This window comes from Ipomoea triloba, chromosome 3 (genome assembly GCF_003576645.1).
Source record: "Ipomoea triloba cultivar NCNSP0323 chromosome 3, ASM357664v1".
NCBI classification, from domain to species: Eukaryota; Viridiplantae; Streptophyta; class Magnoliopsida; order Solanales; family Convolvulaceae; genus Ipomoea; species Ipomoea triloba.
Genome location: NC_044918.1, coordinates 9,686,016 through 9,713,323, shown reverse-complemented (window position 1 = coordinate 9,713,323; position 27,308 = coordinate 9,686,016). Strand labels below are relative to the sequence as shown.

General features: G+C 39.1%; 1 protein-coding gene across 1 annotated transcript; it reads right to left on the bottom strand.

Moving 5' to 3' along the window:
- Nucleotides 1-4,828: 4,828 nt before the first annotated feature.
- On the bottom strand, nucleotides 4,829-11,194 carry LOC116012876. The gene is made up of 3 exons (XM_031252551.1): nucleotides 10,846-11,194; nucleotides 9,714-10,423; nucleotides 4,829-5,014 (listed from the first exon to the last, which is right to left on the bottom strand). The coding sequence occupies exons 1-3, from the start codon at nucleotides 11,192-11,194 to the stop codon at nucleotides 4,829-4,831; spliced, it is 1,245 nt and encodes a 414-aa protein (XP_031108411.1).
- Between the last annotated feature and the right edge of the window lie 16,114 nt (nucleotides 11,195-27,308).

Here is a 27,308-nt window from a genome sequence, read left to right as displayed (position 1 = left end):
AGTGTTGGAAGATAACAGTGTTTGCTGATAAACATAATGGTTGTGTAAGGACTAAGAAGAATTCTATGGTTAATTCAACCATTGTTGCAAAAAGATGGAAAGAACAGATTAAAGGGCACTTGGACTGGAAAACAAATGCATTTTTAGAAAAGGTTTGTGTTGATGACCACTACACACTAAGCAAGAAGCAAGCATGGAGGGCTTTAGTCAAAGCCAAAGGTGAAATAAGACATGAGGCAACAGACTACTTCAATAGGATATAGAGTTATTGTATGGAGATACAACGAACTAATCCCAACTGTAAGTATGAGGTGAAGTTGAGTGAGTTGAAAGAAGATGGAAAAGACTGATTTTTGAGAATGTACATTTGCTGGGAAGCTACAAGGGAAGGGTTTAAGCACTGTAGGAGAATAATTGGCCTAGATGGATGTCACTTAAAGTGTAAAACTGGAGGCCAATTATTGACAACAGTTGGAATAGATGGGAATGAAAGTATATTCCCAATTGCTTATGCAATTGTAGAGAATGAGAATAAGGACTCTTGGAGTTGATTTCTTGAATTGCTAAAGACAGACTTGCAAATTCATCCCATGGTACAAAGTGAGTTCACAATGATATCAGACAAGCAAAAGGGTCTCATACAAGCCTTTGAGACTATGCTACCAGCAGTTAGGCATAGATTCTGTGTTAGACATCTGCACAATAATATGAGGGTGGCTGGTTTCACTGCAAATACAATAAAAGATGCCTTGTGGAAAGTTGCTAGGGCCACTACAGTCAATAGCTTTAGGACAGCACTGCAAGAGTTAAGAAATCTAGATGAAGAGGCATTTGCTTGGCTTGGTGATAAACACCCATTAGAGTGGTCAAGATCTCACTTTACTGGAACTGCCAACTGTGACATATTGGTGAATAACATTTCTGAGTCATTCAATGCAATGATCCTGCAAGCTAGGGAAAGCCCTGTTATCAATTGTTTGGAGAAAATTAGGAAAAAAATCATGTTGAGGTTATTTGAGTCAAGCACTCAGGCTGCCCAATGGAATGGTATTGTTTGTCCAAATATTGTGAGAAAAATAGATGAGATTGAGAAGCTTGCAGGAGGATTAATTGGTTATCAGTCTGCTCCAATGTTGTTTGAGATCATAGGGACACACTCTAGGCAGTACACTGTGGACTTAGGTAGAAGAGTTTGTTCTTGTAGGAAATGGGACCTCACTGGAATCCCTTGCCCACATGCAGTCTTTGCAATATGGATAAAACATGGCAAAGGTCCTATTTGGCAGTATGTGGACTCTTGCTAGCTAATATCCACATACATGAAAACATATGAGGGATGTATAAAGCCAATGTCAGGTTATATATGAAGATTGGCCAGCCACAAGTAGAGAACCTCCACTGCCACCTGTGTATAATGCAAGGCCTGGCAGACCTAGAAAATTGAGGATGAAGTCTCGGGGTGAGACTAGTAATGATGGGCAGCACTTATCAAGGAGATATGTTGTTTTACATTGCACAAAATGTAAAGAAGTAGGCCATAACAACAGAAAATGTCCTAAATTCCCAACTGTGAGGCCTGTCACTCAGGTTAGATACTTCTATTCTGTTTTTTTTTTGTTTGTTATTAGAATCATAATCACCATCATCTTTTTGCAGTTGAGAAGAAGAGCCAGGTCAAGAGGTGCTGCAAGAGTCCAGGTCCTTGCTCAGGCTGCCTAGATTGCTGATGAAACTGCTGTCCAAGTCCCTGTTGCTGCTGCCCAAATTGGTGATGAAGCTGCTGTCCAAGTCCCTGCTCAGGCTGCCCAGATTGGTGATGAACCTGCTGTCCAAGTACAAGTTGTTGTTGAACCTGATATAATCTCTCAACCTGAAATTGAGGATAATCTATGGGAGATACCAGATGATATCTTGGATGCTCATTGGCATGAAATTGAAGTTCAGACTCAGAATAATCTTGTAGAAGCTTCACTCAGTACCAACTCTGAAATTCCAGTCATACAAGTTTCCTGTAAGTTTTAGTCCATTGCATTAATTGTATGGACAACACTGTTATGATGTTCATCTAATCCTTCACTCTATTATGCAGTTGAACAAGAAAAAAGGCTTAAAGGGAAACAAGTCATGGTACCCAAGATATCAAGAAAAAGAACAGCCTCAAAGGATTTCAATAGGCAGAAACAACCTGTGAGGAAGTACAGTACAAGATCATCAAGCACATTCAAGTCTAAGTTCTCAGGGAATGACAAAGATCCAATCAATTTCGACTAATTGGCTGTGTGTAGTAACTGTTTTTTGGACATCATATGATAACTATATTTTGGAATTCATTATGTTATGCTGGCAGAATTATATTTTGCTTTGTAATGCCACAATTGAATTTTGATTTGTAATGGCAGGATTATATGTTGCTTTGTAATGGCACATTGGTTTTTGATTTGTAATGACAGGATTATATATATGTTGCTTTGTAATGGCACATTGGTTTTTGATTTGTAATGGCAGGATTATATATATGTTGCTTTGTAATGGCACATTGGTTTTTGATTTGTAATGGCAGGATTATATATATGTTGCTTTGTAATGGCACCTTGGTTTTTGATTTGTAATGGCAGGATTATATATATGTTGCTTTTTAATGGCACCTTGGTTTTTGATTTGTAATGGCAGGATTATATGTTGCTTTGTAATGGCACATTGGCATACACAATTGACAAGCAACTTACAGCCTTGGCATAATTGTAGCAAAAACTTGCACTTTGGTTTTTGATCTGTAATTACTTGACATAATTGTAGCAAAAACTTGCACTTTCAAATTGACAAACTTGGCATACACAATTACAAGCAACTTACAGTTTCTAAGCTTAAACTTCACCCTTCTAACATAAAGTCATTGTTCTCTCTAGGTACTTCACTACTATAACTACAAATAGCACAATACATACTGCAATGACACTGAATATCCTAATACACTTGCCCTGTCCACCATTAATTATTTGGACATTTGCGGAAGCTTGTAGCCTTGTTTTCAACCCTGCAATCTCTTCTTCATTCCTATTGATCCTTTTCAATAGCCCAGGAATAATTTTTTTTATCTTGCGCACATCGGAGGATCATACCATCTAACAAAACCACACATTTGCCTTTCCTACACCAAAAGCACATAATTGCATTTTAAAAAGATCCAAAATTGAAAACTGCTTTAATTAACTCCAATTAACTTAACTGTAAATATATACTGCTTTAACGTTAAATTGGAAAAAAGAAATTCACAATAATTTTTTTTTTTGAGAAAAAATTCACAATAATTAAACACTCACATTTTTTTTGAAATTGAAAAATAAAATACTTCCCACTGCTTTAACGTTAAATTGAAAAAAAAAATTTCACAATAATTAAACACTCACATTTTTCCTTGAGCATTCCCAATACCTTCTACCAGGATTATCATTCGTCCAAGATGTTTTTAGCTTCAACCGTTGCCCACATTGAAAATTTGGAATGGAAACCAACTCACCGTATATGTATTCTTGCCTTCTTGAAGACGATGAGGAATCGCTGCTATACATCTCGAAAATGGATGAAGGCACTAGCAGTTAGCAAACAAAGTCTAACCCCTGGACAATGTGGAACGACGAAGAGGATTAAGATTTCTAGGGCTTCGATGCTACGATTCTGAATTCCACTAAGCTTAGATGTAAATATATACCGTATATGACATACCCATACGAAGACTTATACAGTAAACAAGTGAAGGGACGACTTTACCCCTTCATTTTATCTCATCAACTGCAAAATTGGACGCTAGGACTAACATCGGAAAAAATGTGAAAGTCAAGGGACTAAATGTGTCCAAATTAAAAGTCGGGGACTAATTTTGGAAAATCATCAAAGTCGGAGGACCATTGGTGGAATTAACTCTGGCTAAAATGCTCCTTCTTAATCCTGCATTCGTGTTAGTGGAACAGAAAATTTGAGATTTAGAAGGGTTTACCTTAAGCCCGGAGGCTCTACTAAACTTGTTAAGGCATTTCATCATCATAGTAGCTTGTTGATCAGTGGCTTCGCCAAACAGCATAAAGTTGTCGGCAAAGAAGAGGTGGGAGATACCAATTCCCCCTATCGATATGTGAATCGGTTTCCAAGTTCTTCGAGACACCTCGTTCTGAATTTCGTAGGCCAACCTCTCCATGATGAGATTGAATAAATAGGGAGCTAGAGGATCCCCTTAGCAAAGACCCCTCCCCAGAGTGAAGGAGGGGAGTCGACCTCCATTCCAAAGGATGGAGATTTTGCTTTCTTTGAGAGAGAAGAGTACGAAGTCAATGATTTTTCTAGGGAACCCAAAAACCTCTAGAGTCTCCTCCAGGAAATTCCAGTCAACATTGTCATAAGCTTTCTGAAGGTCAACTTTGACTACCATGAGACCCTTCTTACCTTGCTTTTTATTCATGTGGTGGATAATTTCTTGTGTTAGGATGACATTATCTAGAGTGGACCTCCCCGGTAGGAAACTATTCTGATAGGGGCCTATCAGTTTACACATGATAGGTCTCATCCTGTTCACCAACACCTTGGAAATGACTTTGAAGGCCACATTGAGGAACGTAATAGGCCTGAAGTCCGCTGCAAATTCGGGAGCTTCTTTCTTGGGGATAAGTGTCATGAAGGCTTGAAGAAGGGATTTATGAACAGACCTTGTTTCCACTGCTTGGTTGACCAGCTTAACCAAGGCTCGGCTAATCTCCTCCCAGAAGTGTTGATAGAAGGCTACTTGAATCCTGTCCGTACCCGGACTACCAAATTTCTTCATGCCGAAAACGGCTTTTTAAACTTCTGCTGGGGCAGCTCTACGACTCAGACGGTTAGCTTGAGCTGTAGGTATTTTATGGCAATCATTAATATTAGACATGTCTGAATATTCTTCCCGCTCAGTCCTGCGAAAAAGAGAGGTAAAAAAGTCATTAATGTGGAGAGAAATAACTGTCGGGTCATCTGTCCAACTCCTATTAAGCTTCAGAAAACGAACACGACTAAATGTTAGATATAAATAATCTAACCATACAGAATATATACGAGAAACCTGACCTCGTAGTAGCGGAAGCGAAAACCGTATTGATCTCCAACCACAGTTGATGTAATGTCTCTTGAACGGTAGACTATAAGCCATATTTGTCTCATACTTGACTCAGAACCCTAGATGGTGTACTGGTGTCTACTTAGCAGTATGAGTACCGTGAACTGTATGTGCTATACAATGCTTGTCCTGTATCCCATCAATACAGGTTTATATAGGCACAAAGTTTGGTTGAATAACTACCACTAGTTATTTAGTACAACCAAACCACTTAATAAGCCTTGTTAACTTGCACCACTTAATTAAGGCCCTAATATATAATATATAATATATATATTATTAGGGAAAATCTTACATTCTCCTACTTGGTGCAAGTACTAGCACAACCCTTATCAAAGAACAAAACACATGAATCATAGTGATAAGTCATCTATTTTGTAGAGTAATATCCATTATGGTCACATGCATTTTAATTTTCCAACTTAGGCCCCTCATGAACAAACCCAATGTTTATCCTCGGTATAACTTAAGGGATGTTTCTCAAAATATATTATGTGCACAACTGAAGAGAGAAACCATCCAATATATTTGTACAAGAGAGTATACTGTATGATCTCTAAAAACTTTAAAAGCATGCCTTAAGTAGAGATCTCTTAATGTTAGCATAATGCTAATTGTATTCCGTGACTTCTTTATAACTGAACTTGAACACTACCTCTAATAGCTAAGAGCTCAGAGTTGACACGTCTGTCACTCCCACTCATTAAAATAGCCAAAAGATAGTTAAGTCACCGAATCATTCCAATAACTTAGAGAATAAACAAAAACTCTAAATCCATAAATTTGGAATATTAACATACACCATAATTTCCCAAATAATCACAATATCCACTTTAAAAATTAACTGAACATTTACGAGTCTTACTTTTATGTCTCACAAAATTGTTTTTGAGCCTTAAATACCAAAATGGCCCAGGATCAATTTTGAAGAAACTAAAGACTCTATTAAATGCAAAAGATAAACAGTGCACCACAAGTTAGATGATTTTGTTCTAATAAATTCATTAATATTGTTACAACATTTTCATAAATATGTTGCACAACCAGATGTCCAATAATTTGAACTTATGAACTTATATGAACAAATTCAAGATTAATACTTGTGGAATCTTTTGGACTTATTGTTTGACATACAATCCAATTTGCATTGGGATGTATGAAGACAATAATTAAATCCATAATTTTTAATGGAACATCTTAATGATCTTTTCTAAATGATCACTCCCACTGTTCTTTAACAAAATTAATGATATACATACTCATAATTGATTTGACCAACTAATAAATAAAGATAAAATTCCTCACCATTAGTTGGGCATACTAAATAATCAATATTTGGTTCCAATAAAAGTCCAACTAAATAATGAAGATAAAATTCCCCACCATAGTTGGATATACTAAAACAAAATACATCTTTCAAAACCAAGTTAGAATTTGGCTCAAAAGATACATTTTATTCTTGGAATCCAAAAAAAGTATATCATATCACGTAACTTACTATAGTTAGTCCAAAGAACTTAGTAAGCTTTCGTGGAATAATTAATAAAAGTGGCTAAATTTTGGGAAGTAACGGAATACATGTTTTGCCAATGCAAACCATGAAACTTAGAATTTATAATTGAACTAAATTTATAAATTCTAAGAAATTGTGATAAAATTATTATCCGGGTTGAGAGATTTATTGACATAAAACTTGCATGTGGGCTAAAGTTTAAATTCTATTAAATCCAATGAACAAACCCTTTATGATAATAGTTTATCTCAATTACCAAATAGTCAGAAGAACCTAGTGACATAAAACTTGCCTGTGGGCTAAAGTCTTACTCAATTAGATCCAACTGAAAATTTTATTTATGATGAAATAATTTATCAAATGAGTTGAAGAATCAAGTGACATAAAACTTGCCTGTGGGCTGAGGTTTTAATTCAATAAGATTCATTACAACCATTATGATAAAAATAAAAATAAAAAAACTTAAAGAAATCAAATTCTTTTCCTTAACCCTCGTGGGCAATTCAAGAAATATGATCCAAAATTTACATCATAAAATTAAACTTCATGATAGAATTGGAAATTATTTACAAATAACATAAGGTAAATAAATTTATTTATTTCTATCATCACTGATAAAAATACTAAACTACATTCCGATACATAATTGCCTGTGGGCTAAATTCTATCACATTATATACAATTAATCACAACTTATATGTCTAAAACTTTATGCGATCAATATAAACCACTCAATATATAATTTTAACTAATTAAGGATGTTGTGGCTACTCCCCAACCAAATTAAAATTATAAGATCACTAGACATTTATCAACTCATTGCGTAATCTTTATGTGATCAAGACAAAGATATATATAATTTAATCTGATTAAGGATGCTGTGGCTACTCCCCAACCAAATTAAAATTATAATATCATAACTTCATAATCTTAGGAAAATTGAATAAGCAGTGGCTATTCTTTAATTAACTGAGATTGAAACTTTAAGAGACTTCAGTAAATTAAAGATGATGTGTCTATTCTTTAATGAACTGAAATCAAATCACATTGCAAGGAATACTTAAAATTTTGACAGATTATACCAAATCATGATGGGAACCAAAACTGTAGGGTATAATCCAAAATTGAATAGTTCACATATGAATAAAGCTTTAAAATAGTGAACTAAATTAGCAGACTAGATGTGCTTAAATTCAGGCACTACTGCAACTAAAATTTATGCATAAGTCCAACTTAATAAGGAACTAATATAATTCCAACATAAATTTATGCATTATTGAAAGCATAATAATAAAATTGCATAATTTAAAACCAGAATATTATGCAGTGGACAAATTAATATGCATAAAATTAAGCATTAAACTCATATATTCTAAACAAATTGCGTAACTTAAAGCAATTTTAATATGAGCTTCCAAAGTATAAACTTAATATTCAAACTCTAATGAGTCCAATCCAAAGGGACCCAAATTAATAAATATATACTTTGAAATTTTCAAACTTTAAGCCCATGACAAAATGTTATAATGCATCACACTAAATGATGCCTTTAAATTATTTAAAGCTGAAGTTGAAAACCAATGCAACAAGAAAATACTTATAGTTAGATCTGATAGAGGTGGTGAATATTATGGTAGATATACTGAAAATGGACAAGCACCTGGTCCCTTTGCTAAGTTTCTTCAAGAACATGGGATTGTTGCCCAATACACCATGCACAATTGTGCATATCCAATAAAGAAAGCACTAATAGTCCTTGGGTCAAGATTCTTTTCGTGTGGGTTATAAATCCTCACCTCAGACGGGCATCCCCAAACACGCATATGCTGCAAACTCGGTTTCCAACCTTTGAATAACTCAAATGGTGTCTTAGGGACAGCCTTGGTTGGAACACGGTTTAATATATACGTTGCCGTCTTAAGTGCTTCAACCCACAACGACTTTGGAAGCTTAGAGTTACTACTTCTCAAGGTGTTTGGCTAAAGAATTTTATCTCAGGGCTTAGAGTTATGGACTCTATATCGAAGCCGTTGAAAGTCTACTGTGACAACTCAGCTGCAATCTTCCTGGCTAAGAACAACAAAAGTGGGAGTCGAAGTAAACACATCGACATCAAATTCTTAGCCATTAGGGAGCGTGTCAAGAATAAAGTTGTAATCATTGAACACATTAGGACTGAGCTGATGTTGGCAGATCCCTTGACTAAAGGCATGCCTCCATTTAAATTCAAGGATCTGGTTCAAAAAATGGGACTTTCATCTATTTTGTAATTTGTATATACATTCAGTTCAATAAAATTCTTTTGCATTCAGACATTTTCTCAATTAAGTGTGTACACCTTCATTTGCTTTATATTACTGAGAAAATGTACTAAAGTTGGACTTGAAATAAACATAGGGTTTGTTTCATTAAGTTTTGTTTCCTAATTAAGTGCTTAAGGGCAGTTTGCATTTGATCATAATGGATACTACTTGTATTAATGAGGAAATATCACTATGGTCGGTGTTTTTCTGTTCTGGAGCAGGAGTGTTTGCACCAAGTGGGAGAATGTAACGTTTTCCTGTTATTATTATCATAATTATTATAACATTAGAATTAGTTATAATAATATTAAGTAATTGATATGTGTTGCAACACTAATAACCTAATAGATGGACTCCCAAGAGAGCTGAGCCCAGTGAGAGACAATAACGCTTACGCGAAACTCTGCTGCAGTTCGGATCATTCAACCTTTGTTGATTAAGAGCTATGGCTGGAGGTTAGTACGATCCTGTTATCACATATTATGGTTACATGTGATATAATTATTCTAACAGTTGGTATCAAAGCAACTGTATAATCTATGAATATGTTGTATATGTGATATTTGAATATGTTGTATACATTATACAATTAAGTTACATATTTAAATTTTTTTGCAATTAATTCGGGTTGCTGGAAAATTTTGTTCAATATTTCGCATGAAGAGTCAATTAAACAAAATTAAAAATTAAAACAAAATCAATTGGGTGTTTTGGTTGTCGTTTGCGTCGTTTTTTTTTTTTTTTCCGTCGACTGGTTTACCGGAGGGTTGTTCTTTGATGGGTATTTAAAAACGTTTCTATTCCACGGGAAGCTTTTCTCGGACAAGTCTACAATGATGTCCACAATGTTGTTATTTGTCGATTGAGCGGCTTCTCTCCAGATACTACTATAATCATCTCTTGTCAACCACATTGCTTCAAAGCACCTTGGACGAGTATTAATGTCGGGGGGAGACCCTGCTTCGTCTATGAAGAGAACCGGGTTGTGATCTGAATATACCCTAGGAAGAGTGGCAGCCTTGCATTCGGGGAAAGCCATTTGAACTCTAACAATCCAAAAAATCCTGTCAAGCCTGCGCAGCTGGGTAATTTTGTTACCAACCGATCGACACCAGGTAAACTTCGGGCCTGAAAACCCCATATCCAGGAGACCGCAAAGGCTAAATGCATCCACAAAACGCTGGGGGCTAGAATTACTGATGGTATCACTACCCCATTGTCCGTCCGTAGAGGCAATATCATTAAAGTCCCCTAAGATGACCCAAGGACCCTGAATATTATTGCCGAAAAGACTGCAATTCTCCCAGAATCCAGTTTTCGCCAACAGGTTTGGCCTAACATAGGAAAAAGTGATAAATAAATCGTCACTCCCTTGCTTCACCTTAGAGTGAATAGATTGAGACGTATGCCCAACAATTTCGAGGTTGATATTGGATTGATTCCAAAGGAGAAGTAAACCCCCTGCAAAACCTAACGGCTCAACAAGAAAATGTTTAGTAAAACCAAGATTCATAGCTAAATCGACCATCCCCTTAGAATTAGAGGAACGAATTTCCAATAAACAGAGAGCATAAGCTTTGGACATGTATAGAAGCTGTTTAATGTGCTTCTTGACATGTCTGTTGACGATGCCCCTACAATTCTAAGATAAGATTTTCATTGGGCACCCGCCGCGGAGGGGGAAGAAAGGCGATCGCCTTCCCTGGGAGTGAGACCATGATCCGTTACCAGATCCTTAGCAGCCACAGGGGTATGTGACTGCATTCTAGAGAGGGGTGGGGGACCACCAAATTGAAAAATACCTGGAGGGGTTCTTTTATCGAGCCAGGCCGAATTCATTCGGACTTCCGTAGGCGCACCTCTACCTCCATGTCCACTACCTCCGTTCCTACCTCGCCCCTGTGGCTGAGTGCTACCCCGGGAGTTAATATTCTGCCGAGGAGATGGGAGGACCGCAGGTTGTGGAGCTGACGTGTTGGCATAGGTGTTGGGCACGTTTCTGTTACGTGCATAGCCTCTAGATGTCTGCACCACCTTCTGCTGCGAATTATTCACAAAAACCTTAGGATTAGGAGGTTTAGCGTTACCTTTCTTCGATTGTTGATTCAATTCCCCCTCCTCAGCTTCCTCGGCCAGAACACCGAATTTATTGTTACTGGAGTGACGAGGGTTGGTCGTCTTCTTGGTCTGTTGCGGCTTCTTATTCTGTCCACCATTTTTCTTTTTGTTTGACACAAGCATCCAAGATCCATAGGGTCTACTTCCACGTTCGTCAACCTCCTTAGGGATAGGAGTCTCAATTTGTTAGACATCGACTGGTTCACCGACTGGCGGGGTGTTCAGATCCATCTGCACTAGTTCCGCCGCTTTGCCTTGTTGAGGGGGCAGTTCTGTTCGCGGTGGCCAACCACGCCGCAACAAAAGCAAACAACATGCAAATCCTCATATTCTATGGGTTGGACATTGTTTCTATCCCATACTTCGGAAACTAAAGGTTTGTCGAGGTCTATTTCCACTGCAGCCCTCGCAAACCGCCCCTTTTCTTTGGCTGCCGTCGTGCGATCAATCTTCAAAGGCTTACCTACATTTTCCAGAATTAGTTTAATGACATCATCGCGGAAATACTCGACGTACAAACCTGGTAACCTCACCCAAATTGCCATCTTTGAGATTTTGGCCGTCTTCGGTTTGAATTTCGGTTCCCATCTCTGGGAGACCAAATAGTTGTCAAAGATCTTCCATGGCCCATCAAGAAGGACGTGGCGTTAGTCCGTTCTATTGTCGAATCTGGACACAAAACACCCGTATCCGATCTCTATAAGATGGAGATGTCCCTGGAGATTCCAGAGGTTGGGTAACCTTTGGTTTAGTACATTAATACTGATGTTTTTTCCTAGATACTTGACAATGAGTGCGAGTTTCCAGTCTCTGCATAGTTCTTTGCGGAGATCCTTTGGAATCTTGACTCTGGGTCTACCATCTGGTGTTGGTTGATCATCCTCTTCCGTGTCTGATTCTATCTCGGGGTCTTCGAACGCCCAGTCGTTAGTTCCAGAACACGCAGTTTGCTCTACAGAAGGAGGAACGAGAGAACTGACAGTATCAACAAAGCTGTGTTTCATAGTTCTCACTTTCTTGACAGTGCGCTGGACGGGGACTTCTCCCATCGGCACATCTGACGATGACGTCACCAGTTCAGACGCCGGCTTCACCAACGTTGCCCACCACGCACCGCCGCTAACGGCAAGGAGGAGGTGGGAAACTTACCGAACTTAGCAACTCTAACGGGAGGGAGAAATCGCTATAAAACAAGAGAAAATTCTTCCTACCAAAAAAGAGTCCGGGAGTTAAGTTAGTTTGGCTTGCAAATCAATATCTGTCTTGTTAGAACTGAACTGATATTATGCCTTAGGTTGGATACTAGTTGCTATTGACATTTATTTGATATTTGATATTTGATATTATTTTCCATTTTATTGTTACTATTTAAGTTTCTATTTCCATCTCATTATTTATTAAATCTATTGCTAAAAATAAGTCTAACCAATCTCTGTGGGTACGACTTTACTCATCACTAGTGCAATTCATAAGAATAAGTATTTATTATTTGTTGGTTTCGACACCCATCATTAGGAGTGAGCAAACGGCCGGTCGGTTACCTAACGGACCAAAAAAAATTGAAAAACTTATTAGTATTTTGAGTATGATATATGCAGCGGCTAACTGCCGGCATAACCAGCTCCAAAAATGAATTTAAAAGGCATAAAAAAATGGTGAGCCAAAAGCAACTTAGCACAGCACAGTCTGAAACTGTATTCTTAATCAAGTTTTCTCTAAACATTTCTTTAAGATTCTATGAACTTGATCAAATTGACAATATTTATTTTTAATCAATTTTTAATGTTAATCCTTAATTATTGCCCATCTTAGTACACCGTTCATGTTGTTATCTTTCCTTACTCGCTCATGCATTACGTTAAAAGGTGGCGTACATCCACACTTGTCACTAGGTTCAGTGTATATACACTAAATAGTTGATACTCATCATATCTTTACTTTCATTTCTTCGACTCTCTATATCTTATTTTAACCGAATTAAAAATAGAATTTTTTAATCTGGCAGATGAAGTATAATCTAACAATCTAACAAATTAAAATGACAGTAGGTAGAAATGATTATTTATTACACTATTAACAAACAAAAAAAGATTATAAAGAATAAAAATAAAAGTATGATACATATTGGTTTAAGAATAATTAATGAAAGGGGTGGTTATTTTACGGTCAAAAATATAAATTATTTCTATATGACACCTGTTGGATATGGTACTAGCGCAAGATCCTCGTTCGATACCAAGGAAATTCATTTGAAGATTCAGCCAAAAGGAGCAATATGACTGCATAAATAATCTAAGAAGATCCTTCACAGGTCCTGGAGGTTACGCTCATGGTTATACTCTTTTTTCCTCAAACTAAGTTTTTTCTCATTGTGTTTTTCTTAGTCTAAGGTTTTTAATGAGGCAACCAGCGTCAATCAGCACCGACATTCAATTCAGACTTGAGGGGCTCATCACAGACTATTAAAGGAGTTCGAATCAGATACATACCGTATATTTTTCTACTTTCTTGTGCCGTCACTTCGTGAGCCACAAGAAAGTGAGGGTCTAAAGTTGGATATGATACTACGGCCCATAAAAAAAAAAAAAAAACCAAAATATATGGCAACCCAATTCATATACGGAGCCCAGTCAGAATTACAGCTTAATCGGAGTTAATACCGGATAAAATATCTTATTATGGAGTGTGATGCAAAGGACGACATAATATTTACCATAATGGAGTATGAGGTAATGAATAACATAATAATGGTGTATTAGGTCATGGATGATGTAATAATGGGTGGATTTTACACCTTGAACTTGAGGTTAATTACAATTTTAACCCTAAAATTCACTTATAAATACCTTACTCATTTCTCATTCTCATCATCCAAAGATCACTCACAAAATCTCCTTTCTCATACTAGTTCTCCTTCTTTATATCAAGAGAGAAATCCTCTATTATCTCCTCCTTGTTGTATAGAAGATGTTGTAATATTTTCTTTATAGAAGAGTACTTTCATTCTTCTTCGTGGTTCTACCCCATTCGATTTTACATATAGAGGTTGTGTTTTCTTGTTGTTACCAATTTCTCTCTTACTCAATATTCATTTCTGATACCGTTTGTAGAAATTAATCCTGGTAGAGTGATGGAATATGTTTAGGAAAAGCACTGGTTAAGACCTGGTATTTAAGTAGTCCGTTGGTGACTCACCTCTCTTATCCAGAAGTATTTTCCTGGTGTACTCTTCATAGAGCTAGTATTGTTCTGCATTTGGTATTACTTGAGTATTTCATATATTATTCGTTGAAATTACGGTAGTGTTGGCTAAGCCGTTGACTAGCCTATTAGTCACAAAATCAACATTGGCGCCGTCCGTGGGGGACGCAACAAAAAGCTGTGTTCCTCTAACCAACAGAAAGGAGAATTTCTTGGACAACCGTCACTATCAACTCCTCTTTTTCCAATGGCCAAGTGACTAAACTCATATGGCGGCGGCAGCGATTTGTGACGATGATGATCTGTTTCATTTGATCGCCGAAAATTTCACAAGTCAATTCCTTTAATATCTCGTCGTTTATGCTGGATCTTCGTCTGTCCCACACCTTGCACAGACACATAAAGTCGATCCCAGCCACCCTGGATCAGACATCACCAGCGAGACCACTACTTCCATGGCCGCTGCTTCATCATCGTTGCACCCACCACGACTGCTTCTTCCTTCTTCCATTATTGGCGGCAACACACCGAGCAGCACTACCACAAATTGACGCACCACCACTCACTTCGTCTCGGTCATTCTCTTGCGATTTACGACAAAGCTTAACCGATAGTGGCAGTTTTGCACAACGAGAAGCAGCAGTCGCAAACCTCCATGGATTCCGACGGGGCGGCAACGTCCAATAGGTTCTTCTCATCCATTCGATGAGTAGCTCACTAAAGAATACAGGCATTTTTTCTCTCTCATGCGGTGAAGAAGATGATGACCCCAACAGTGATCGAGAAAGGCAAAGCTTGTGCAGTTCCCTGGAGTCGACCTTGAACGGTTTCTCGGATTCGGCCTTGCGCGATTCCCCAGAGTTGGCCTTGCACGATTCCTCGGAGTCGGCTTTCACCGATTCCCCGAAGTCGGCCTAGCATGGCTCCACGGAGACTGTTTCCCGTAGTTAGACTTACGCAGTAACCCGGAGTCATATTTGCTTGCCCAATATAACTGCCAAAACTTTGTTGAATTAAACAACCGATGGCGAATAACTAGTAGCTGAAGGCTCCATTGGCGGAGGTGCTAGTTATAGCACCGAATCTTCAGGTAGCTCCCTGAATAGCGGATGCCATCACACAAGTGATAATGGCATGTGGACTTGCAGGTGTCCTACCCAGGCCAGCTGGACAAAATACCCCAAAATCCATCTGTCCCAACCAGGCAAGACATATACACGGCCTCGCAGATTAATGGCCACATTAAGCACTTGGAGGACCATGCATCCAGTCAAGATCGATTTGCCCAACCGATCCTTTCTAGGCGTGATACTGTAGCTCCCTCTCGGCTAATTGGGGAGTGCCTAGGCGGTCAAGCTGGATATCGCCCACCTACCGATCCTCTCTCGTCATGATCCTAAAGCTCCCGCTCGGTCAGTCGGGGATTGCCAGGGCGGTCAAGCCGGATGCCGCTCACCAAAATGTCGAACTTACAAAGTTCTCAAGTTTGCAGCCGATCAAATATAATAATGCTATGGTGGTGGCACACTGAGGGGTTCTTAACGATCCGTTCTACCAAGACGTGCGGTTAGACTTTGGCAACAAATTATCTCACCAGGATCGAGATAGTGACAATATGTCTATTCCGCTTGACATATCGATGGTCAACACATGTACCACTCTTCAGTAGTTCACCATGCTTAACTCCAGGCTTCATTACTGCTTGGAGATGAAATTCTTGATCGTGGGCGCGTAGGTGTCCTTGACTAAGATCGGATGACGTGGCTTCTCAATAATTTATCACGAAGTCGACATAAACCAAATCACCCCTCGGGGCAAGGCAGCTAACAAATATATACCTCGCTTTTCAACAATGAATTCATCCCACTCCTCAGCGATGAATTTATCCCGCTTCCTAGATATGCTGCTTTTCAACAATGAATTCATCCCGCTCCTCAGCGATGAGTTTATCCTGTTTCCTAGTGATGCCGCTTTTCAATGATGAATTCATCCCCCTCCTCAGCGATGAATTTATCCCTCTTCCTAATGATGCCGCTTTTCAACGATGAATTCATCTCGCTCCTCAGCGATGAATTTATCCCGCTTCCTAGCGACACTACTTTTCAACGATGAATTCATCCCGCTTTTCAGCAATGAATTTATCCCGCTTCGCAGCGATGCTGCTTTTCAGCGATGAATTTATCCCGCTTCGCAACGATGCCGCTTATAAATTTAACCTGCTTCGTAGCGATGTCGCTTTTCAGCGATGAATTTATCCTGCTTCGTAGCGATGCCGCTTTTCAGCGATGAATTTATCCCGCTTCACAGCGATGCCGCTTTTTAGCAATGGGAAAGATGATAAAGGGTGGAGAAAAGGTGGAGAAAGGGGGAGTTGAGATGGGTGTGATTTGGGAGTCAATCACAGCCACCCCTTAGAGTGAGGGGCTCACTTAGAGGGAATTAAGTTGAGATAGGCATATTAAGATAGACATGCACTACACACATTCTGCATACATTCATATACACATATTTGCATACATACATAATTAGCATATTAGGATAGGCATACTTTCATACATACATTCATACATATATACTTGCATTATTGAGGTTTTGCAGGAGAAGTATACACACACCGACTCCGATGGTTAAACTTATCTTTCCATTTCTTTGTGGTCGACACTTCATGTGATGATTTTTTGGTCATAGCGCAAGATCCCCGCTCGATACCCAAGGAAATTCATTTGAAGATTCAACCAAAAGGAGCAATATGACTGCATAAATAATCTAAGAAGATCCTTCACTAATCCTGGAGGTTACGCTCATGGTTGTACTCTTTTTCCCTTAAGCTAAGTTTTTTCCCACTGGGTTTTTCTTAGTCTAAGGTTTTTAATGAGGCAACCAGCATAAATCAGCACCCGCATTCAATTCAGACTTGAGGGGCTCATCACAGACTATTAAAGGAGTTCAAATCAGATACATACCGTATATTTTTCTACTTTCTTGTGCCGTCACTTTGTGAGCCACAAGAAAGTGAGGGGCTAATGTTGGATATGGTACTACGGCCCATAAAAATAAAAGACCCAAAACATATGGCGACCCAGTTCATATACGGAGCCCAGTCGAAATTACAGCTTAATCGGAGTTAATACCGGATGAAATATCTTATTATGGAGTGTGATGCAAAGGATGACATAATATTTACCATAATGGAGTGTGAGGTAATGAATGACATAATAATGGTGTATTAGGTAAGGGATGATGTAATAATGGGTGGATTTTACACCTTGAACTTGCGGTTAATTACAAAATTAACCCTAAAATCCACCTATAAATACCTTACTCATTTCTCATTCTCATCATCCCAAGATCACTCACAAAATTTCCTTTCTCATACTAGTTCTCCTTCTTTATATCAAGAGAGAAATCCTCTATTATCTCCTCCTGTTGTATAGAAGATGTTGTAATATTTTCTTTATAGAAGAGTACTTTCATTCTTGTTCGTGGTTCTACCCCCATCGGATTTTACATATAGAGGTTGTGTTTTCTTGTTGTTACCAATTTCTCTCTTACTCAATATTCATTTCTATACCGTTTGTAGAAATTAATCCAGGTAGAGTGATGGTACATGTCTAGGAAAAGCACTGGTTAAGACCTGGTATTTAAGTAGTCCGTTGGTGACTCACCTCTCTTATCCAGAAGTATTTTTCTGGTGTACTCTTCATAAAGCTAGTATTGTTCTGCATTTGGTATTATTTGAGTATTTCATATATTATTCGTTGAAATTACGGTAGTGTTGGCCAAGCCGTTGACTAGCCCATTAGTCACAAAACCAACAACACCTATGTTATTGTTAATTTTAGTCAATTATTTTTGAGTGTTGAACGGCAGTTTGGAGGGCCAAGTTTAATATCTTCCCATTGAAACTTGGCCCTCGCTACTAGCTTAGTCTATCACCCAAGCTAGTATAAGGAAATAAAGTTATACATTCGCTACTATTTATAACTTTAGATTAGTACGTTATAACCGTTTAATACTAACAATTTGTCTAAAATCAAAGTCAAAGATTCGAATTATAAAAATATGTTCTGTAGGCTAGGCTGGGAGGGGTTCGAATTCCAAAAGCATGTTGTGTAGGCTAGGTTGGGAGTGTCAAGAAAGGTCCAGAGATCATGTGTTTAGGAAGAAGCATAAACGAGGAACATCTTTTCTGTATTGAATTCTCACTCAATGTACAAGAGAGCTCAGAGTACAAATACAAGGATGAGAGGCGGGAAAAGAAGAGGGAATTAGAACTCCAAAACGATATGATATCGTTTTGAGTCAGGGTCCACATTGTGTGGACCCAAGTCCATCATATAATTTACCTTTAAGAAAGTCTTTTATTATTTTTCTAATGGAGAATATCTCTAGTAAAAAATAATCCGCCGGCCCTAAAAATAAAACTAGGGTTCTTTGGTTTATTTGTTTTAGATCGAGTGGGCTGAGGGGGAGGTATGGCTAGGTTTTGGGAGGATATTAAGCTCTCAATAGTGGGATTCTCTCAAAATCATATCGATACCAATGTCTAGCTTGACAATAGTTTTATTGTCCGAAGATTTATTGATTTTTATAGACAGTCGGAACGAAGTCGTAGAAAGGAATCGTGGCAGCTTCTAATAAATTTGGCAAAGAGCAATGAGCTTCCATGGATTCTAATGGGTGACTTTAACGATCTTCTTTGCAAAAGGAAAAAAGAGGTCAACACCCTCATTCCAAAGTACTTGAGCCTGTCGACGAAGCTCTTAGGCCCCTTGCCTGTAATGTGAAGGTAATTCCCTAACTTGTTCTGATCTAAATTAAGAATTTTCTTTCCATGTTATTCAATCACCAACAAAGAAATTAAAATATCTTGCGTACCCACAGGCCACAGAGTGCATATGAAATCTAATTCTTGGTCTCTGACCATGAAGGTGAAGTTGTTTAATTTTTGCATTTTGTTTCTTTTTTTTTAATAGTTATTTTATTAAAAATTATTTAAAAAATATTTTTGAATTGGGTAATTTGTTAGAAACTGGGGAATTGAACAAATTGCATCAAAAGGGTTAATTTAGGAATTCATCCCAACGTACTTGAGCCCGTCGACGGGGCTCATAAGCCGGTTGTCAGTAATGTGAAAATAATTTCCTAACTTGTTCTGATCTAGATTAAGAATTTTCTTTCTATGTTATTTAATCACCAACAAAAAAAGTAAAAAATCTTGCATACCCATATAGTGTTATGGAATCTAATTTTTCGTCTTCGACCATGGAGGCGGAGCTGTTTTTGTTTTTTGTTTTTTGTTTTTTTTTTCTTTTTTAAATAATTATTTTATTTAAAAAAATATTTTTAAATTGAGTAATTTTTTAGATACTGGAAAATTGGAAAAATTGCATCAAAAGGGTTTAATTTAGAAATTCAATTGTAATTTTTTTTTTAGCTTCAATAGCATAATTGCATTATTGTGTGCATTTCGGTGGCAAATTTGATGCTTATTTCAAACATATTTTTCACCAATTTAATAACGAAATATTATTGTATACCAAAATTTATGCTTATATATGGGCATTAGTGTTGGGTATGTATTATATTATCTTCACACGTTTGTAATTAATAGTGTATGAAAAGCCATAAGTTAGTCTGTATAATTTTAAAAATATAACAATATAGTATATAAAAAATAATAATACGAGTAGTAACAATTTCCTTTAAACGATTAATAAGTGCTATAGAATGGGCAAATATGTAAATTACAAAAAAATGAATTGAAGGTTAAGCCTAATCGAGCTAGCAAAATATATGAATAATTATGGAGTTTTTAATTTTAATATTCATTTTATAATATATATTAGTCACTTAAAAGCATATAACACATTAATAGATGTCATTAAGTCGAAGAAAACCTAACATGTCTACCTCAGAATGAAGAAGAAAATGCTAGTTGAAGGACTAAAAGAAGAAGAAATAGGCAAGTCAATCTTTACTTTCAATTTCACCAAGTTTGTGTTTTTTAAATTTTAGTTATTATTATTTTATATCTTTCACTTGGTTTTGTGCTGCTCTGCTCCTTTCCTTTCTTCATAGGCTTTCAAAGTTGCTTTTTGTTTGCAAATTTTTTGTTTCCTTTTCCTTATTTTTGGAGTTTAGAGCTTGTGCACTGCATCATACTGCATGCATGCTTTTTGTTTACAAATTTTTCGTTTCCTTTTTCTTTCATTTTTTGCTCAGCACCCTACAGATCAGAGTCTACAGTTTTCAGAGTTCTGCATCATACACCAAACAAACCAATGGGTTTGTAACTGGTGTTAGCTCTGGATGTACAAGCGGATTATATATATTAAATAAATTATCGAATTTCAGATTGTGGATCTCTCTAGAATCTCTCTTAGAATACTACTTTCTATATTTTCTCTTTCTTGAATAGGAGACAGTCTTTACGAGTTGATATCGTCAGACCCACCGCCTAAGATGTCCAGTTTCGCTCTGGTAGTTACTACCAGCAATATAGGGGATCCCACCAGGATGTCTATTGGGGCCGTGCCCATCAAGTTTGAAGGAAGCCACTGAATTTTATAATTAAGCTCGGTTGTGGTCCGAGTAATTAGAGGATGACAACGTTGAATTAGGCCAACTCTTCAAGAAATTATATTGTCGAAACGGCCGTAGAGTTTTTCTCTATGGGACAATGATGGCAGTGCCGCAACACTCTGTAATGAACGAAATCGGCTGGTTGGGGAGCTTTTGTTCACAGCGTGTCTGATACAAGATGTGCGCTTGCTTTCAGAAAAGCTGGAGTTCGAGAATGGGTTCAAGACGAATGTTTCACGAGAAAAACATATTGGGAGTTAGTTAAAAATTCTCAAAATAAAGAAGTTGACAGAAGTATATGGGGAGGTAAATGTCATCTCGCTTCAGCTTCGAAAACCAAAAGCTTTAAGTGCTGTGACTGATTTGTTGTAGACGAGAGAGGCTTTGTTGGCTGAGCTGGAGTTGATAAGCAAAAGGACCGAGGGGTTCCGCCAGGCATGGAATAAGGTGTGTGGAGTTTCATTTTATGCCTCCACATACTCTGAGGAGAGTGTGAGTGTGTTTAAGCTCGAGGGAGATTTCAATTGGTACCGCTTACATCATCTAATGAATAGGGAGCTAATGATGTAAGCGGTCCCAATTCAAATCTCCCTCAAGCTTCAACACACTAAGACTCTCTTCAAAATATGTGTAGGTTTAAAATGAAACTCCACACACCTTTTTCCATGCCTTCTTGAACTCTCAGTTTTTTTTTGCTTATCGGCTCGCCTAATAAAGCCTCTCTCGTCTTCAACAGATAAGTCGCAACACCTACACTTTCGACTTTCGAAGCTGAAGCGAGATGGCATTTGCCTCCCCATATCTTTCTTTCTAGAGTTTTTAACTAACTCCCCATCTGACTTTCTGGTGAAACACCGTCTTGAGCCTATTCTCCTACTCCAGCTTGTCTGATGGCATTAACAAAAGCTCACCGGCTATCGGGTTCGTTCTCCACAAATGCTCCATCACCTCAAGCGTCTCCAACCATTTGCTCATAAAATAGCGTTGTGACATAGCCATCGCTGTCGCATAGAGAAGAGCTTTGCAGCTGCTTCTGCAATTTCTTGACGAGATGGCCTAACTTAAACGTCGTCAGCCTCTTATTACTTGGACCATAAACGAGGTTAATTAATAAATTCGAAAGCTTCCTTGAAACTTTAAGGGCTCGGCGATCCCAGTAGACCACCGATGGGGTTTCTCTGCTGCTAGTAGTAACTACCCAAAGCGATCATAGGCGGTGGGTCTGAGGATGTTGACTCCTGAAGACCGTGTTCCATTAAAGGAAGAGAAAAATAAGCAAATGGTAATCTAAGCTAGAGAGATCCACATTCTCAAATTCGAGGTTTATATAATATATATAATCCGCTTGTACAGCCAGAGCTAAGACTAGTTGGAACCCAATTGGTTTGTCTTATATATGATGCAGAACTCTCAAAATCGTAGGTTCTGATTTGCAGGGTGTTGAGCAAAAAAAAAAAAAAAAAAGAAAGAAAAAGGAAACAAAAAATTTGTAAACAAAAAGCATACAGGCAGTATTATGCAGTAGTAATGTAGAAGCTCTAAACTCAAAGAAAATGAAAAGGAAAAGGAAACAAAAAATTTACAAACAAATAGCAATCTTGAAAACCTAGGGAGACCAGAAGCGAATAGAGCAGTACAAAACAACGTGAAAGATATAAAGTAATAAGAACTGAAAGTTAATCAACACAAAATTTGTGAATTGAAAGTAAAGATTAACCTGTCTATTTCTTCTTTTTTTTTTTTTGTCCTACTTCAGCCAGCATTCTTCTTCTCCATTTTTCACTGACGTCCATATGTTAGGTTTTCTTTAACTTAATGACATCTATTAATGTGTTTTATGTGACTAATATATTTTTTTTTGAAAACCAAATAACCAGATATATTAATGCAAAAGCGTAGAAATAAAGTCAGGAGGGACGAAGTCCCAGTACATGGTCGCAGATTGCGTAAAATTGGAAAAGACAAGAGTATGAGCAATAGTGTTTGCTGGTCTAGGAATCCAACTAACATGACAGTAATTAAACGAGGCTATAGACGCCTTACAAGCATCCATTGCGAAACCAGCGTAGGACCGGAACGATGACCACGCAGCCGCCAAGCCGGTTCGGAGCTGCATACAATCTGTGAGCATATGGACGTCTAGCACCCCTTCTGTTTCAGCCAAGCGAGGACTTCGTTGCATGCAGCAGACTCTGCCATCAACGGGGAGAAACAAACAGGTAGATTCCCTGCGCATGCTGCTGCGCGAAAACTCCATCTTTCGTGAATAGTACTTAGGGATGGCAATTCAACCCGCCCCGGACGGGAAAAACCGATCCCCGCCTCGACGGGGGCGGGTTCGGGGAATTATTTCGGAGAACGGGGGCGGGGATGGGGAGAAATTCCTAATCCCCGCGGGGAACGGGGACGGGGACGGGGAGGGTATTCCCCGCCCCGACCCCGATCCCCGCTCCCCGCCCCGTCCCCGATTCCCGGTATATTATTATATTATATTATATATTATATATTATTTATATACAAAATATATAAGAAATTAAAAGTTAAAATCCTAGAAGTTCATTTGTTTTGTTATGTACTTATATTTAGACTTTGGATTTTGAAGGAGTTTGAAATAATTTAAAGTGTTTAGCATTTTATGATTATGTATTTTTGTTTGAAACTTTGAAACTTTGGATATTTATAGTAATTTTAGAGTTTGGATATTTTAATTTTATTGATTTATGTATGTTGAATTTGGACTTTGTTTGAGGATTTAATGCTTAGTTTCTTTTTTTATAATATTAATTTTTTTTTAATTTACATAATTTAAAAAAATCCCCGCGAGGATTCCCCGTCCCCGAAAAATCCCCGCGGGGATTATTCCCCATCCCCGCCGGGGAACGGGGCGGGGACGGGGAATGGGGAATGGGGAGGGATTTCGGGGACGGGGACGGGGACCCCATTCCCCGCCCCCACCCCGCCCCGTTGACATCCCTAATAGTACTACTCCAAATGTTGCCTTCATGGCGGTGGGTTGATAAGCTGCATTGAAGAAGCAACGTTGAGGCAGCGGCGAGACGTGCGACGTGCTGTAGACCACAGCAGATTGAGTCGCGGGCAGAGGCAGAGCCGAATTCTCTGGTACGAGATCGTGGACGCTTCTCCAGCTTCGCAATGCAGACTCGGCCAGCAGCAGAGCCTTCTTGGGTGTTGGAAAACACCTCTCCCAAACCGCCGAGTTTCGTGCACGCCAAATTGAGTACAAAACTGCCACAACGAAAGCCACACTGTGTTCAGGCAAAACAGTCATCACATTTGTGAACCACATACTAAAAGTGTCACCCGAAATAGATGACAAATTCAAGGAGGAGGCATGCCAAATTAATTGAGAATAGTCACACAAAATAAGGGCATGCATAGTGTCCTCGTGTTCTAACCCACATTTGGGACATGAAAAATCCACCTCAACTCTCTTCATAAGTAAGTTTGTGGTTACACGGAGAATATCATTGATAGCTCTCCATAATAAAGTCTTCCATTTTGGGGGCACCCTAATCTTCCATAATGGGATCCATTTATCAAAAGGACTAGGGGTGTCTTCCAATTCTCCCACTAGTAATCTATAGCCACTCTTGACAGAATAGCAATCCCTTGAATCACCCTGCCAGAACCATGAGTCCTCATAACCTGGCGAAATCGGGATTCTAGAGATACGGGTCACATCCTGAGGGGGAAAAATATCTGACAAGATTGAAAGATCCCATGTGTTGGTGGCAACATCAATTAAACCTGAAACTAATGAACCGTCTAGCGCAGGAGGCATGGGGGTTTGAATCATGGGGCTTGGGTCGTCTGGAAGCCAGGGATGGCCCCAAATCAACGTAGACTTCCCATCACCTACTCTTCGTCTTACTCCCCCACACACCATACTGTGGGCTGCCATAATACTCCGCCAACAATAACTTAGACAAGATCCCAATGTTGCATCAATAAAAGAAGTTCGTGGGAAATACCTTACCTTGTAGACTCTGGCCACCAGGGAATGTGGGTTTGTCAGAAATCTCCATGCTTGCTTCCCCAACATTGCCAAATTAAAAGCTCGTAAGTCCTTGAATCCAAGACCCCCAAATTTCTTTGGCACACATAAACGATCTCATGCTCTCTAATGAATCCTTCTCTCATTCCAGAGTCCCACAAATAGCTATTCATAGCTCTCTGAATTGATAGGCACGTAGACTCGGGCAGTAAAAACACACTCATTGAGAAGGTGGGCATTGCCTGGCCACCGTTTTCAACAAAATTTCCTTACCCACCAGTGAGAGAAGCTTCTTATTCCAAGAACCAATCCTCTGCCGAATCTTGTCTTCTATATATGAAAAAGCAGCCCTTCTGTTCCTTCCTACAAATGCTGGCAAGCGCAGGTAATTCCCAAAGTTGGGAGCCTGAACAACACCTAACACTTGCGCCACTTCTTCCCTTATATCCTCCGATGTGTTCCTGCTGAAACAGACACTCGATTTGAGGAAGTTAACAGATTGACCTGATAAATTCTCGTACCTCTCGAGACAATGCTTGATAGTACTTGCTTCCTGGGGGTTTGCCTTAAAGAATAGTAGGCTGTCATCTGCGAAAAATAAATGTGAGATAGGCGGGGTACCCCTTGCTACTCTGCACCCATGGATTAATCATTCCATCTGAGCTTTCTGCAGGAGCATAGAGAGACCCTCTGCACAGATAATAAATAGATATGGGGAAAGAAGATCAACCTGTCTCAAACCACGGGTCGGAGTGACCTGTCCACTATCAACTCCATTTATCAAGAAATTATAGGAAACAGTAGTGACACATAACATAATCAGATTAACCCACATCTCAGCAAACCCTAAGGCATGAAGCATTTTACGCAGGAATGACCACTCCATTCGATCATATGCCTTGGCCATGTTAAGTTTAAGCGCACCCCACCCCACTAAACCATTATGTTTCCTATTAAGATAGTGCCCTACCTCCGCTGCCACGAGGATATTATCCGTACTCAGCTTGTTAGGAATGAAAGCACTTTGGGATTCGGATATGATATTCCCCAACAAATGTTTCATCCTATTAGCCAACACTTTACCCATGATTTTATATACTACGTTGCACAAGGCAATGGGCCTGAGATCAGAGACAATTTCCGGGAAACTTTTCTTGGGAATAAGAACCACATTGGTGTTATTGAAGCCATCTGGGAAAGAGCAAGTATTCAGACAGTCAATGACAAAGGCAGCCACATCTCCCCCTACCACATCCCAGTAATGCTGATAAAAACGCGGGTTCATACCATCGGGGCCAGGAGCCTTGTCAGGAAACATAGAAAACAAAGTTGTTTTAACCTCCTCTTGAACAAAAGGCCGAAGCAAAGCCTCATTGTCTTCTTGCGATATTTTAGGCACCACAGAAGAATAAAAGGGATCCATAGAGGGCTCACCATTTGTCTGGAAGATATTATCAAGGTAAGCCAACATCACTGCACTCATGGGCTCCCCCTCCACCCACTCACCCACATCATTTTTGAGTTTAGATAACATATTTTTCTTCTTACGAGCAGAAGCATACCTGTGATAGAAGCGTGTGTTGGCATCCACCCCTCTCAACCAATGTTGCTTTGCGCGTTGTTTCCAGAAGATGTCCTCCTGGGCCTCCAATCGAGCCAATTGACTCTCCACTCGTTGGAACTCAGCCAATGAAGCTGGCTCCCTACGCCCTTGCAGAGACAACTGACTCCCTCTTAGGCGCTTGATCTGTTCACCAAACTTATGAAAATGGTCTCCTCCCCATGCCATCAACCTGTCTCCACAAAGCTTTTGACAGCCCAACAATCCATCCGCCCTCCCAGCTTGCCAGGCAGACTCCACAACCTCCCTACAGCCTTCATCAAGCATCTAGGCCATCTTGAACTTAAAAGTTCGTCTACCCCCATAGCCTCTCGGCCCCGCTTCACACACAGAGAGATATAATGCAGAATGACCCGATGAGCGCATTAGAAAAGTCTCCACCGTTGCACCTGGCTGAAGGGTATTCCAACCGTCAGTGATCAGGACCTTGTCCAACCTCTCCTCAATCCAGCCTTCAGTACCTCTCCCCCTCTCCCACGTGAACCGATAGCCTCTCATAGGTAATTGAACTAGTCCACAAGCATCCACAGTCTCCCCAAACCCTTGCAGGAGAGCTTCCGGGTGCGGGTTTCCGCCTCGTTTCTCATACTGGTATAAGAGATCGTTAAAATCCCCTAACACCACCCATGGTAGAGCAAACCTACCAGCAAGAGACTGGAGCAAATCCCACGATTCCCTCCTCCTGTTACGGTTGGGGAATCCATAAAAGCACGTCATACGCCACGGGGCAAAGGAAGGGACAGTTACCTCCACATCAACATGATTTTTAGAATAACTCAACAACCTAGTAGTGTAGTTCTTCCTCCATAGCAGGG